This window comes from Alligator mississippiensis, chromosome 2, assembly GCF_030867095.1.
Source record: "Alligator mississippiensis isolate rAllMis1 chromosome 2, rAllMis1, whole genome shotgun sequence".
In the NCBI taxonomy this organism is placed as follows: domain Eukaryota; kingdom Metazoa; phylum Chordata; order Crocodylia; family Alligatoridae; genus Alligator; species Alligator mississippiensis.
In genome coordinates, this window is record NC_081825.1 from 19,895,593 (window position 1) to 19,908,599 (window position 13,007).

The 13,007-nt window shown below is 40.7% G+C and overlaps 1 protein-coding gene across 5 annotated transcripts in view; it reads right to left on the reverse strand.

The window, feature by feature from the left end:
* ZFYVE28 (zinc finger FYVE-type containing 28) overlaps positions 1-13,007 on the reverse strand; it is a 289,590-nt gene that overhangs the window by 45,192 nt on the left and 231,391 nt on the right. For 4 of the 5 annotated variants that reach the window (XM_006263292.4, XM_059721512.1, XM_014607707.3 and 1 more), the window contains one exon: positions 7,368-7,472. In XM_006263292.4, the coding sequence (XP_006263354.2) occupies positions 7,368-7,472 (105 nt within the window). Of the gene's footprint in view, positions 1-6,444; positions 6,661-7,367; positions 7,473-13,007 lie in introns of those variants that run through there. The other variant, XM_059721513.1, reaches the window with a different exon arrangement.

The window sequence follows — 13,007 nt, forward strand, 5'->3', positions numbered from 1 at the left end:
AAAGATGGTGCTTGGTTGCTCTGCCCCTCATTGCTCTGGCTGTAACAGCAGCGTCTCTGGGTTCCCCCTCCCACCTCCAGCTGCTGCTTCCTGCCTCCAAACCAGGCCCAGGGTGGTGTGGTACAGAGCGGGGAGCTGAGGGTGAGTCTGGTGCCAAACATGGGGGGGTGCTGATGCAGTGCAGCAGTGGTGGGTGGGCCTGAGTGCAGCAGTGAAAGTGGTTCGCGCTGCAACAATGGAGGGGGGCGCTCACTTGGACAACCAGTACAGAAGGGGATAGGGATGGAGGAAGCATCCAAGCAGGATACAAGCCACGGGCCTATACCTCAACTGTTATAAGAGTAAGAGCTGCCACACTGGACCAGACCAGAGGCCCATGTAGCCCAGAACACTCTCTCTCTCTCTCATTAGCAAAGACCAGATGCTAAGGGGAAGACTATTTATGCAGGGCCTATCCAAACTGATCTGTCTCCTAGCCTTTTGCCCTTACCCTCTTTAGAAGCCTGTGAAGTCCTAAGTTGGAGGCTGCAGCTCTACACTGGTGTTTAATATTCACTGATGAACCTATCCTGCATAAATATAGATGCCTATTTTTCTTCTGAACTTGCTTAAATTTGCTGGCCCCCACAATTTCTTGATACAATTTGTTCCATAAGTTAATTACATTATGTGAAAAATAACTTTATAATGTTAAAATTAAACATGCTTCCAAAAATTACCGTGTTCTGCTCTTTTGGTAGCTGAAACAACATAAAAGGACTGTGAACTGTAGCCTGAACTACAACCTATTAAAATCCAGAATCCCTTTGACTACAATGAGTTTTGGATCAGATCTCACCTGTACAGATACGGACACTGTATGGGAAATAATTGGATTCACATAATGCACAAAATGTGGCATTAATGTGCTAGAGAAGTAGTATCTTGGTGCTACCTAGAGGATTTGAGTCACACAGTATGATTAAGACCTCAGTCAAACAGAGAAATTGGAACATTTCCTCTAATACATTTAAAATTCCAGACCTACTCTTTAAAGAAAATAGTTTAAAATAAAAATATTTAAAGGAAGGACATATCTCTGGGGAAAAAAATTGATAATAATGTCAGAGAAGGCAACAAATCTATTATTAAATGGTTCCCAAATTGCCTGTCAGTGATATTCCATTTTCTCATAAGAGTGGATGAGTCACAGGTCATCCTTTACAGCATGCTTTATTCTCACTTCAAGGAAAAAATGCCATGTGAACAGTCATAAATGAAGACTAAGGACCAAGGCAACTGTAGCTTTAATCTGAAGAAGTGGACTCTAAAATATGCTTTAGCGAACCAAGTTCAATATAGGTTCATTAATGTTTAAAAAAAAAAACACCTGATGAGCTTTACACATAGCTATACATATAGCAACCTCCTGTTTCTTTTGTTAACAACTTTGCTTTCCCTCTTCATCCCCCTGCAACGTTTCGTTCTTGTGTCTCTCTGCAATCATTAAAATCTCATGCTTAACTTTAAGAACCTGAACAGCTCCATTGACCTCGCTTCAATTTAAACATGTGGTTATAGTATCAGAAACAGAATAAAATAGTTTATTATTAATCAGTTGAATGGAGGTTGAGAGCCAGGGGCAGAAACAATTCCTGCAAAGAAAACTTAACTTCAAAAGCTAATGATTTTCATAGACAAAGAAAATAAGTTAAATCTACAAATATTAGATTCTGGCATTACACTGTTTCTTTAAATGCCTAAAACTATTCTTCAATGTATATACATCCATGGAAGCAGAAAGGAGAAAAAAGGAAAAGAGATTTAAAGAAAAGCTTTTTGATTGGTTCATTGGGTTTGCATTAAGCAGGGGGTCAAACTCACTCCTCCTTATGGATGGGCAAGATCTGGACTATGAGGGCCCTCAGGGATCAGACCTGGACATGGCGGCATGGGGTTTAACAAAGCTATTGCTTGACCCCTGTCACTGACACACGCATCCACATTCTCTGGGCCTGGGAATTTGGTTATGGGTCTTATCTGTGCTCCGGGAGACCTGCAGGCCAGACAACACAGACCCATGAGCCAGATCCAGCCTGTAGGCCATAAGTTTGGCACCCCTGGTAGGAGCAGGTTCTGCTTCTGGTTGCGTTGCTATGAATCCTCATAATTCCATTAGAGTCCAAAGTGTGAGTCCATATTTAGAATGGCAGACTTAAGAGACTAATTCTGTGCAGTGCTGGGAAGCTGCATGACATACAGATCCCCGAGAAGAAATGTAGTATGTTTAGTTTCTATTTGTTTCTATTAGTTTTGTCTGCCTCAATGTGTCAGTGCTTAAGACGGTAGAATTTGCAAAGGGTCATCTCACATATGGTGCTGAGATCCCAACCTTCTCAACATCAGGACACTTTAAGGATGCCCAAATTTGGCAAGGGAAATAGAGACATAAAATGAACAGTTCATTTTGCTTTATGTATATGCCTTGAAGATTTTAGCATAACTTTTTATCATAAATGATTAACAGTAGGAAACTCCTCTGTTGCTATGAAACAGAACAACTGATGATGTCATTATAGTGTTTAGAATATTTAGTTTTAGTCTATACTGAAACCAATAGGAACAAAAAGGTGTGGAGCATTAATTGGGGAAGGGTGAACAGATCAGCAGGGAAGGTGCTGAATCAATGCACTTTATGAGCAGCTTCTTCAGCAGGATTGCTTTACAGTCCCAACTAGAACTTTAGGTTTTCCTCCTCCAGCAAATTTCCTGAATGAAGGCAGATAGAGACAATATCATGTTAATCTTCCCTGACATTGTGGAAGAAATGACCTGTCTTTAGTGAATCTAACCATACATTTTTAAGTAGAGGACATTTCAGAACATGGGCTCAACTCCAGATGTAGAGGGAGTTGCGTGCACGTACAACTGCCCCTCTCCCCAGGTGAAAAATGAGAAACACTGAAGTAGGTTGGGTTCCATGTATCATTTTGCACTGTTTCAATTTCATGAAACCTGAGAAGCAGGATAAACCTGAGAGACATGGAGCTCTGCCCCGCCTAGCTAGACAGCTGGATAGGTACCCAAACCAGCTCGCCTACCCAGCTACCCATTCTACACTGCACCATGCATGCAGATATGAGACAGTCCATATTTTAATGACTTCCTTCCTCTTTGTGGCATCAACATCAGTTATTCCACATACTTGTAAAGGATCATCGCAGTGACCCAGAGAAATTGCTGGTGATTAACGAGTAAATGATTCCTTCTTCCTTTGCTTTTCCTAAAGATACATAATGTAAAAGGGCTAATCTGCTCTATTCTAGGAGATGCATCTCTCATTGCAGAAGAGAATCTATTGCTTCTCAGAAGAATCCACTTAATGAAATACTGCCAAACAAAATGTGGAAGTTACTGCAAAATGCATAAATGAAATTACACCAATTTAAGAGAAAAAAACAACAGGGATGTGATATTGGACAGTCTTACTTTTCAGGGGATCTCACAATTTTTGTTTTGGTTTTAAACTATATTAGATCTTGGTGTTAAGTTTAAAATCAAAACTCTAACAAAAAAACCCCTCAAACTACCAAGTTTGTCTTGTGTTGGTATAAGTACTATACAAACATCTTATTTTGGGCCAGAAAGCCTCGACCCATACTGAGTAGTATGTCACCTCATCAACACTCTGAAGTCCAGCTGTGGAAGGCAGTATTCATTGTGTTGAGGCCCTCTGGATTTATTTTGATGCAAAAATGAAAACCAAAACAGGAAATGAAAACCAGGCTCCTCAGAAATTTCAAGGTCCTTTGTAAACCTTCAGTGTTTTGGTACAAACAATACTTTGTACCAAAATTTTAAATTAGACATTTAAAGCATTTGAGGCTACACAAGTCAAAAAACCCAAAATGATTTTTAAAAAAAACCCCACTTTCCTTGCGTATAGTAAGCAATACATTTAGATCTCTAAGTTCTTATTATAAGCTATTAGTAAAAATAGAAAAAATTAATAAAATAGAACCATTAAAATGCCTCATTTAAGAGTAGAGGCAGAAACAAAGAAAAATAAAAGCATCCAAAATAAGAGAGACGAGTGCTATAAGTCAGCAAGAGTTCAGAAGAATAACAACAAACACAGGAGATGGTCAAGACTGCATAAGAAAGATGTTTCAAGTAAGTAAGGAGCAAAAAATAATATTACTGGGGAACTTTACAAGACAACAGGAAGAATTTAGTGACTGAAAAAAATAAGACATTTCAAAAACCATTAATAAATGTTGGCAAGATTGCTTACAAGGGACAGATATACCTGTCCAGTACATTTATTTATTTATTCAAAAGATGTCAAAGGAACTTGAAGCAACATTAAACTGTGATAAAACTCTGGAACAGTTGGTAAGATGCACAAGCAAGCACATCTTAGATGTACAACTTGAGATGATTGTACAGAATGGCAGTGGGAACACTTCTAGGGATATTTAAATGCTTATTTCAAACAAAAATGTTCTTAGATACTAGAGACACAAACACTGTAGATCCAATTAAAGGTATCTGGGAAATTAGGGAACCAAACCAAGCAACCACATGAATAGTACCAGTGATTTAAACCAGTATAGTCACTTCCCTAATGATGCATAAAGCACAACGTTGGAGCCTGAAGGCGTTTTGCTGCATCAGGACCTTGACATAAAGGGTTGACCTGTGGTGACACTGATTGGCTGTGGAGCAGAAGAATGCTTCTTTGCTAAATGACAAATCCAGTGATTTAGCAACAAATTTTACAGTGCTGCAATTATTAAAAAGCAGCACAGATTCACATATATAATTCCAAACATCTAACAAATTCTGAAGAAACAACACAAAACAGAGTGGAAAAAGTTGTAGACCTGATTTACTTGAACTTTAAGATGTTTTAATGAAGTGGTGTATAAAATACTGGCATACAAGGGCAGCAAGTATGGTATGCAACAGAGGCTGTTTTAATTGAAAAGCAGTGCAGGCGCATCCCCACATACAGAAACGTGCATTTCCAAAGGCACAAAAAGCAGCAGCAAACTTTTCTGCTGCCGCTTTGTGCCCCAGGTCATGCCCTACCGGGTTCCTAGGGGCCTCCCAGGGCAGCAGAGGCACCAGTCTGGCTGCATGGAGCCTGGCCGGCAGGCAAAGCATGGCTCTGGAAAGCCAGGCTCCATTTCTGGGGGCACCCACTGTTGCTGCATGCACTGTGCCTCTTTTGGGGTGGGTTTCTTGGCAGTTTTTTTCCCATATCAGGACATTCCAGTATCAAATTTGCAGTGCAGCACACAGTTGCACATTTGCCACATGCAGTTTGTGGCACCAAAAAGAGGTTTGAAGTGCCACAAGCCACACACATGTGCTCATCCAGACACACCATACTTGTCCTTAAGACTCCTGCAACATCTGGTGAACACTTGAAGGATCTGACATTGTTCTTTTTGCAATTAGCATGCCAAGAACATACTTTCTCTGATTTTATGTATTACATTTAGCAGAAATAGAAAAATACAACCATTTGGAAACGTGACTGGGTCTGTGGATGGGCTTATTTAGTCTAGACAAGAGAAGACTGAGGGGGGATTTAATAGCAGCCTTCAGCTACCTGAAGGGGGGTTCAAAGAGGATGGAGCTGGACTGTTTTCAGTGGTGGCAGATGACAGAACAAGGAGCAATGGTCTCAAGTTGCAGCAACGGAAGTTTAGGTTAGATAATAGGAGGAATTTTCTCACTAGGAGGGTGGTGAAGCACTGGAACAGGTTAGCCAGAGAGGTTGTGGAATCCCATCCTTGGAGGTTTTTAAGACCTGGATAGACAAAGCATTGGCTGGGATGATCTAGTGGGGGATGGTCCTGCTTTGAGCAGGGTTGGAGTAAATGACCTGACGTCCCTTCCCGCCCTATTTTTCTATGATTCTAAGTTTCATTTATCAAAAAGAGAAAAGGGACAGATACCAGTAGACCATTTAGATTTAACTTTTTCCATAAAGAAACAGAGAGATGTGAACTAAGGCAAGGGAATGGTGAAACGTTAGAATTTAGGAAAAATACATTTATGTAGAAAATCAAGGATGTAAAAAAAAATTAGAAAGGTTTTGTACAATTCTGTCAGACGTGCAGGATCTCCTCATGGCCAGGCTTAAGGATCAGAAATTCAGTAGAGAGGAGGTAATGTAGGCTTCCCTATAATGTTTTAGGACTACTGATTAATATTCATGCAAGAAGAAGGAAGAGGGAGCAGGCAGGGCGAGCACATATGTGCAGGAATAGTGTAACCCATGAGGAAAGTTTAATGGTTGCCTAAAATGTCATCACTTGTCAGTGTGAAGTGTGGAAATCATCAATACTTGAGTCTTAAGATGGGTACACCCAGAGACTTTTTATTTAGGCATGGTGCTTCCTCTGACACTTTTTTCAGAGAAGGACCCCTCCCTTCCTTCCTCCCCACCCCCTCATTGCTGCCTCCCCAAACTTTTATATAAAATCTTGAATTCCTGAACCTTGGTCAAGGTAAGGGAGCGTGGAATACAAATAAACAGCTGAAAGACACAGAGGTGACAAGAAACACAGAGAAGCACAAGAAGAGTACAATTATCATAATTCTGGAGACATCTTGAATAAAACTTCAACATCTGTCCAAATGCAATACAATACAGCAATGACATATCTGTGAACACAAGAAAAAAACCAAGGGAAGTTTCTGTTCTGCTCTAATAAAAATTTTTGCCTTAAAATGTATTCCCCTTATAGTACTTACTAATTTATCTTGGCAAAATTAAATTGCAAACATTTGCCTCCCTCATATAAGCTTAAATGATGAGAACACAAGACAGCAGTCCCAATAAATTTTTAGTCCAAGAAATAACAACAAAAAATAAAGACATTATTCTTAGTTCTGAGATTCCTCGATTTTACTATTAAATCAAAAGGCAGCAAAAAACAGATGGAATAACTATGCCATCTGGAAAGCTAAGACATAGTAATGTATAGACATTCATTATTTCTTAGTGATATTCTCCTTCTGTAGCCAAGTTTCACTGTATCAAGTGAATATAACTCTCTCTTTAAAATTCATATTAAGAGTTAGTTATATTAAGAGCTAAAAGTGTCTGTTTAGGAACATTGAATGAACATATTGACAAACAAGATCAGTGCCAGTCCTAAGTGTTTGCTGACATACATCTGATGAAAATAACCCATGAAGAGTTAGGCTCTCGCAATGACTGCATAGGCAGAAACCGGCCTGTAAAACGAAATGTGCATTAACATTCCAAGAAAGGATAATCGGAAGTGTTGCTGTCACTTGATTCTTATTCAATGAAAAATTTCTATTGACCATCACCCAATACACCAATGAAGTGAGATGAATATTACCTCAGAGCGTATATGCTGGAGAGACTACATGTAGTGACAGAAACACTCTCATAGTCACTGCTGGAGATGGAGCTGAGGGGAGAATCACGTAAGCCATCCTGAGAACTGAAAAAAGCATATGGAAATAATATGAACTTCAGAACAAAAATGAATAAAAGCAGAGCAATGGTAACCAAAGAACTGTAAGTGATCACGTAAAAAATAAGAGCACACAGACACAACACTCTGAGTTCCTAGAAGCCCAGATATCCATTTTAATGGCCATAAGAAGCACAGAACACATAGCAGGACTACAGGACATGCATTTATTTATGCTATGTAGTTAAGTGCACTTGGGACTTCGTACACATTGTCAACACATGACTAGATTGTGATGTCTTCGTTCAAAAATCAGGCATCCAGAGAACCACTGTGTTTCAGGACAAGACATCCAAATAAATCAGCTTCAAGGATTTTTACAATGCCATTATAAATATGACCTAATAGTTTTCAAGATGCCAGAAGGAAGAATAAAAGATGGGAAGGGAAAGTCCACTGGAAAGTGGAGAGCTGCCTCTTCATTCCTTCCTGCTGCTAAAGATGATGATTTAACAAATTAGTTATTTCCTCTGTCAGCATAGGCTCCCAAAGTGCCCTGTTGCTCATATTTGTGTCTAAAGACAACCAAAGGCGCAATGCTAATTATCCGAGCCCTAAGGGGGCACACGGCAGATTTGCTGCTTTACAATAGGTGCTCTGCTGGTGCATGAACAAAATACATGAATACCTCACACCAAAAGAATACAACCTCTCTTCCCCCAGATTTAACTACTACAGGATCTTTAAAAGAAGCAATGACTTGAAATTTTGCCAGTTTCCAAATTAGAATTCGAACTAATACCACCTGATTCACCTTGGCAATTCACAAAGAACAGTATTTATATCTCAGGCACAATCGACTGCGCGGGTATTGGAAGTTCCACAGACTGACGGCTATTAACTGACATTAGATAAGGGGAAATGTATTCTTGGGCAAAAGTAACGGAATTGTATGGTTCTAATCACGGGGAAAAACTCCTCCAAAACCTACTGATTTGGTGCTTTGCCAATAGAAATTTTTAGACCCACAAAAGAGATAGACACATGTCTGCCTAAGAAGCATTTTTAGTTTAAAGAAATTAAACAGATTAGATCAGGAGGGTCTTTCCTCTCACTAGCAGAATTCTCATAACATTTGGATTTGCATGGATTTGTGGGCTATGCAGTTAAACTGGTTGTATTCTAGATTTCCTAACCCTACCAGATTTAACAACACAGCAGACAAATATCTAGAAGAATATATCATGGGATTTTTCAAAGTGGTGCATGGCAGTTACATGGCCTAATGGCATTAAAAAAATAATAGGATTTTTTTTTTTACTTTCTCCCACTGACTACTTTGAAGGGATACCTTGAATGTCTCTCATTTCTGATTGCCAATTTAAAAATAAATCCCCAACTGGATTATGTTTTAGTTGAAAGGGGTATTATACACTGGCAAAATAATTTATCAGATTTAAACAAATATCTATTTAAACTTTCATTTGTTTAAAATAATTTCCCTTGCCAACCGTGCTCACTGTGAGGAGGCATTTGCATTTAAACAAAGGTATGCCTTGTCAACTCTTCATCTTCACCAACCCAATCCCAGCCATAATATTCATACACAGTTCTATAGAGACAAAAAGATTTTGAAAATACATTAGATTATGATTTCGTAGCACAAGCAAGTAGGGGAAGCTATCTTATGATGAGAGTTATTGTTCAAACACTTCAAAAAGAAGACAGAAAGCCATCACCAAATTAAGTTGCTTCTGTTAAAAAAATTTTTTTTTTCAGTTTTGCCTCATTATAGAGCCTCATTACCTCCAACTGATTGAGGTAATGCTCTCACAGAGGAGGAACCAAATTCTGCTTTCCTGGTACAGTCTGCATGAAGAAATCCATCGAGAGTTTCTCAGCTGTCTGCACTACAAGGAAATCGTATCCATGACCAGTTAATGCCAAACACAACCTGCGGCACACATGCCAGAACTGGTACAGGTAGTCTCTGAGTGTAGCACATGGCAGACTGGCGAGAGAGCAAAGAACACAGACAGACAGAGCAGGGAGCAGAAAGCAGAGCAACAAATCAAGCAGGGTACAGGGCTCACCTTGCAGCACACCTACTAAAAAGACTGCCCCCCCAACTGAACTAGACAATTAAGAGGAAGGCCCCAATGTCACGAGTTTTTATCACAGGCATAACAAGTAATTTTTGCACCCTGGGCAGCAGCAGCTCGGGCGATGACCAGGACAGCAGTAGCCACCATTCATGCACCCTTTAAATCAGCCTCAAGGCCCTAGGTGAGTAACATGATTTTCGTTTCCAAAAAACATGTTCTCTAATGTTTTATTCGTTTTCTTTGTTATTGGTGCTTTGAGCCTTTCAGATTCATGTTTCCAGCTTTTCTCCACAACAAAAAAAGTCTAGTCATTTTCATTTAAAAAAAAAAAAAAGGGCAAAAAAAGCCAGTCATTAGAATCACATAAATGGCAATGCTAAAAAGTATTAGGAGAAAGAACAGGTATCACAAGATTTACAATTAAAAATGATAAGATTGGCACCATTGTCCTAGTTGCTAGACTTGGGTGACATTTTTAAGTGTGCGTGTCACAAGTTAGAAAAAAAAAATAATCTGAAGGGAACATCCAAACTGGCAAATTACGGATCTGGAACTGGGTGGTAGAGAAGCCTGGCGATTACCCTGAAAGCATTACTGAGCAATCACTGAAAAATACATTCAAAGCCTAGTTCACCAAAAAGACACATTTTGCACAAAACAAATGCTAGCATCTAATGGCATTCTGTTGACTGTTTAAACTTCTCCCTCAGGTCTGACATGTGGCGTCAAATTGTGTCATTTGGCCCATCACCAGAGGTACACAGTAGTGTTAGCAGATAATGTGAAAATAATAGCCCTTACGTTACAAGTTTCAGAATGCCCGCATTATACTGAGGTTATTTCTCACAATCTTTCCCCTATACCTAAGCATTCTTGTGCACCCGACACCAAATTATTGCACCATTCTTCCTTTATTTGGATAAAGAGTGGTATTTCTCTCTGTCAGTTTTTATTTCAGATACCTATGGACAGTGTCTACCAACATATGGCATGCGGTCTCTTATTTCATTTACATGTCAGATAGCAATTCTAATTAAGGCGTACACTTTTTACAATCTGCTTTGGAACTTAAGCAATCTAAATTCAGCTCTGGATGTCAGAAGTTACACTTGACTTTATACTTCATAGCTATACAATATTCTGGGCTCTTTCTGGAACTGCACCTGAATCAGGCTAACAATGATTACCTGCTTCATAGATTAGCTTGGCTGAAGCATTAACTCCTAATATTCTAGCCTGTCAGTATCTAATGTAGGCTTGAGTCAGGTCATCACCTACATGCAACATTCAGTTTTATTCACTTTTTTAAACATGAAATGATAATGGGGAACAGTTTTGCCTGTATATGCTATATACAAAAAGAACAAAACTTTATTTGTATGCCATAAATATGTAACAGGTACAAAGTCAAAAGCTGACAACCTTGCTGCTCAGCTGCGAGTCCTAATGCAGTTCATGTTTCACATGATGAACATCTTACCTGTAGGTTGGTTCTTCACACAATATGTACACACAATTACACCAGTGGTAGAAAAATCACACAGACTATACAGATTTAGATGAGAATGGCAACTTGCATACAGAAAAAAACATCCAGTCACAGAACACCCCCCTCCCCCCATGGCTTTCATGTTAAAATATACACGAAAATATTTATTTATTTTTACAAAACCCGGTTGCCTATCCTGGCATGTCCCTTTCTCCCCTTCCTTAGCCCTCTTAGTCAAAGGGACTGGGATTTCCACCTCTATTGTCTCAGATGTTGGAACTAATGGGATTCATGCCAGGCTGGCCCTAGGAAATAAGAAAAAACAGCCTTACTCTTGCTTGTTAAATTTCTTCATCTGCACTTCCACATGACATTGCTCTAATGAAGGTCTTGATATCAACTCCTAACAGGCAAAACACCCCTTTATGTCCATTACGTACCTTTTGACACTTGCAATTTCTTTTCAGTTTCTCTGTGTGCCCGCCTGGCTTTGAACAGTCTGTTGCGCGCAGCCTTGGTCTGGCCGGCCAGCAGCGGACATCCTGTGGTCTCCTGTAAGCCTAGTGGTAGATATTTATCACCCGGGTGGCCTCCCCCAGACTTGCCTGCCACAACTTTGAACGTTCTTCCAGTGGGGGGGGCAAACCACCCAGGGGTCCTCTTCGGTGGGGAGTCTGCCAGGCAGCCGTCCGTGGGGCTCCACCTCCCCTACACCCCAACCTTGCGCCAACCTTTTGACAGGTCATCGGATCTTCTCAGCCAAACCCCAATGATGCTGTGTTTCTTGAGCTCAACAATCTTCGTAGCCTTATTACGCCTTAAGCACTTCCTCCTGGGATAACTCAATCACTTAGCCATTTGGCTTCAGCAGGGCCTCTGCCTGCACTAAAGCAGTATCAGACCCGGGACTTTAAATTTAACCACCGATCAAAGGAAAAGGAAAAGAAAGGTGGTGCAGAGCTGTCTTGCCTGCATCGCCTCACCCTCTCTCTCAGCCCCTCCAAAAGGGGGAAAACAAAATTCCAAAACAAACTATAAGTCAGGAAGGACCCATCCAGTTTCCTCCCTGCAGCCCTACTGCTATGATAAGAGGGCATCATTTTACCCCTAGGATCTCACTAGGGCTGACCTGTCGTCTGGCCAGGGTTGACGGCAGCCCCTCATCCCAGGTAATTTCTCCCCTCACCCTACTGAGCATGGTATGTGGTACTACTCTCCTCTGACGCTGTCTGAGGCATTCCGCTTCCGATGTCCTGCGGTACTTTCTGAAGTGGATGGCCACCTTCTATATTAGATACCAGCGCCCAGCCTCCTGCCATCCTGCTCTGCAGCCTCTTTTGCTGCTCACGGCCAATCCCGCCAGGAGACAAAGCCTCCTCTGGCTCTCTTGTCCCCCTTACGCTCCAACCTTTGTTGGTGCAGAGAGCCTCCTTTGGCTCTCCTGTTCCTCTGATGCTCCTGCCTCTGTCGGTGCAGCAAGCCTCCTCTGGCTCCTCTGCCTACTTGTCACACCGATCTCTGCTAGTACAGACAGCCCCTCCCGGGGCTCTCTCTTCTCTTGCCTTGAATCTATATTTTGACATCACACATCATCACTTTCTTCAACCTTGTTGTGTTTCTTCCACCTCTGCTGAAATTCTCCTCTGTGCTTCTCTTCCTTTAGTTAGTGCACCTTCCCTCCCACGTCCTTCTCAAATCCTAATTTTCAACATTTCTTTAGGTACAGTAGCAAGCTTGGCTTTCTCTTACATATGAAGAAATATTAAGATGTTAAGATAATCTCCACCTTATCTCATATGTATCATTTCTCACTATTCTTTTACCCCCTTCTTTCCTCTTACACCTTCTTCCTTTTCAGCTAGGCACTACAGGTGCCTTTTCAGTTGTTCTGTTCCATTCTTCATTTATATAAGTCTCCTTTCTTTCACTCCCTCTCTGACTGTGCTTCAACTCTCATAATGGAAAATG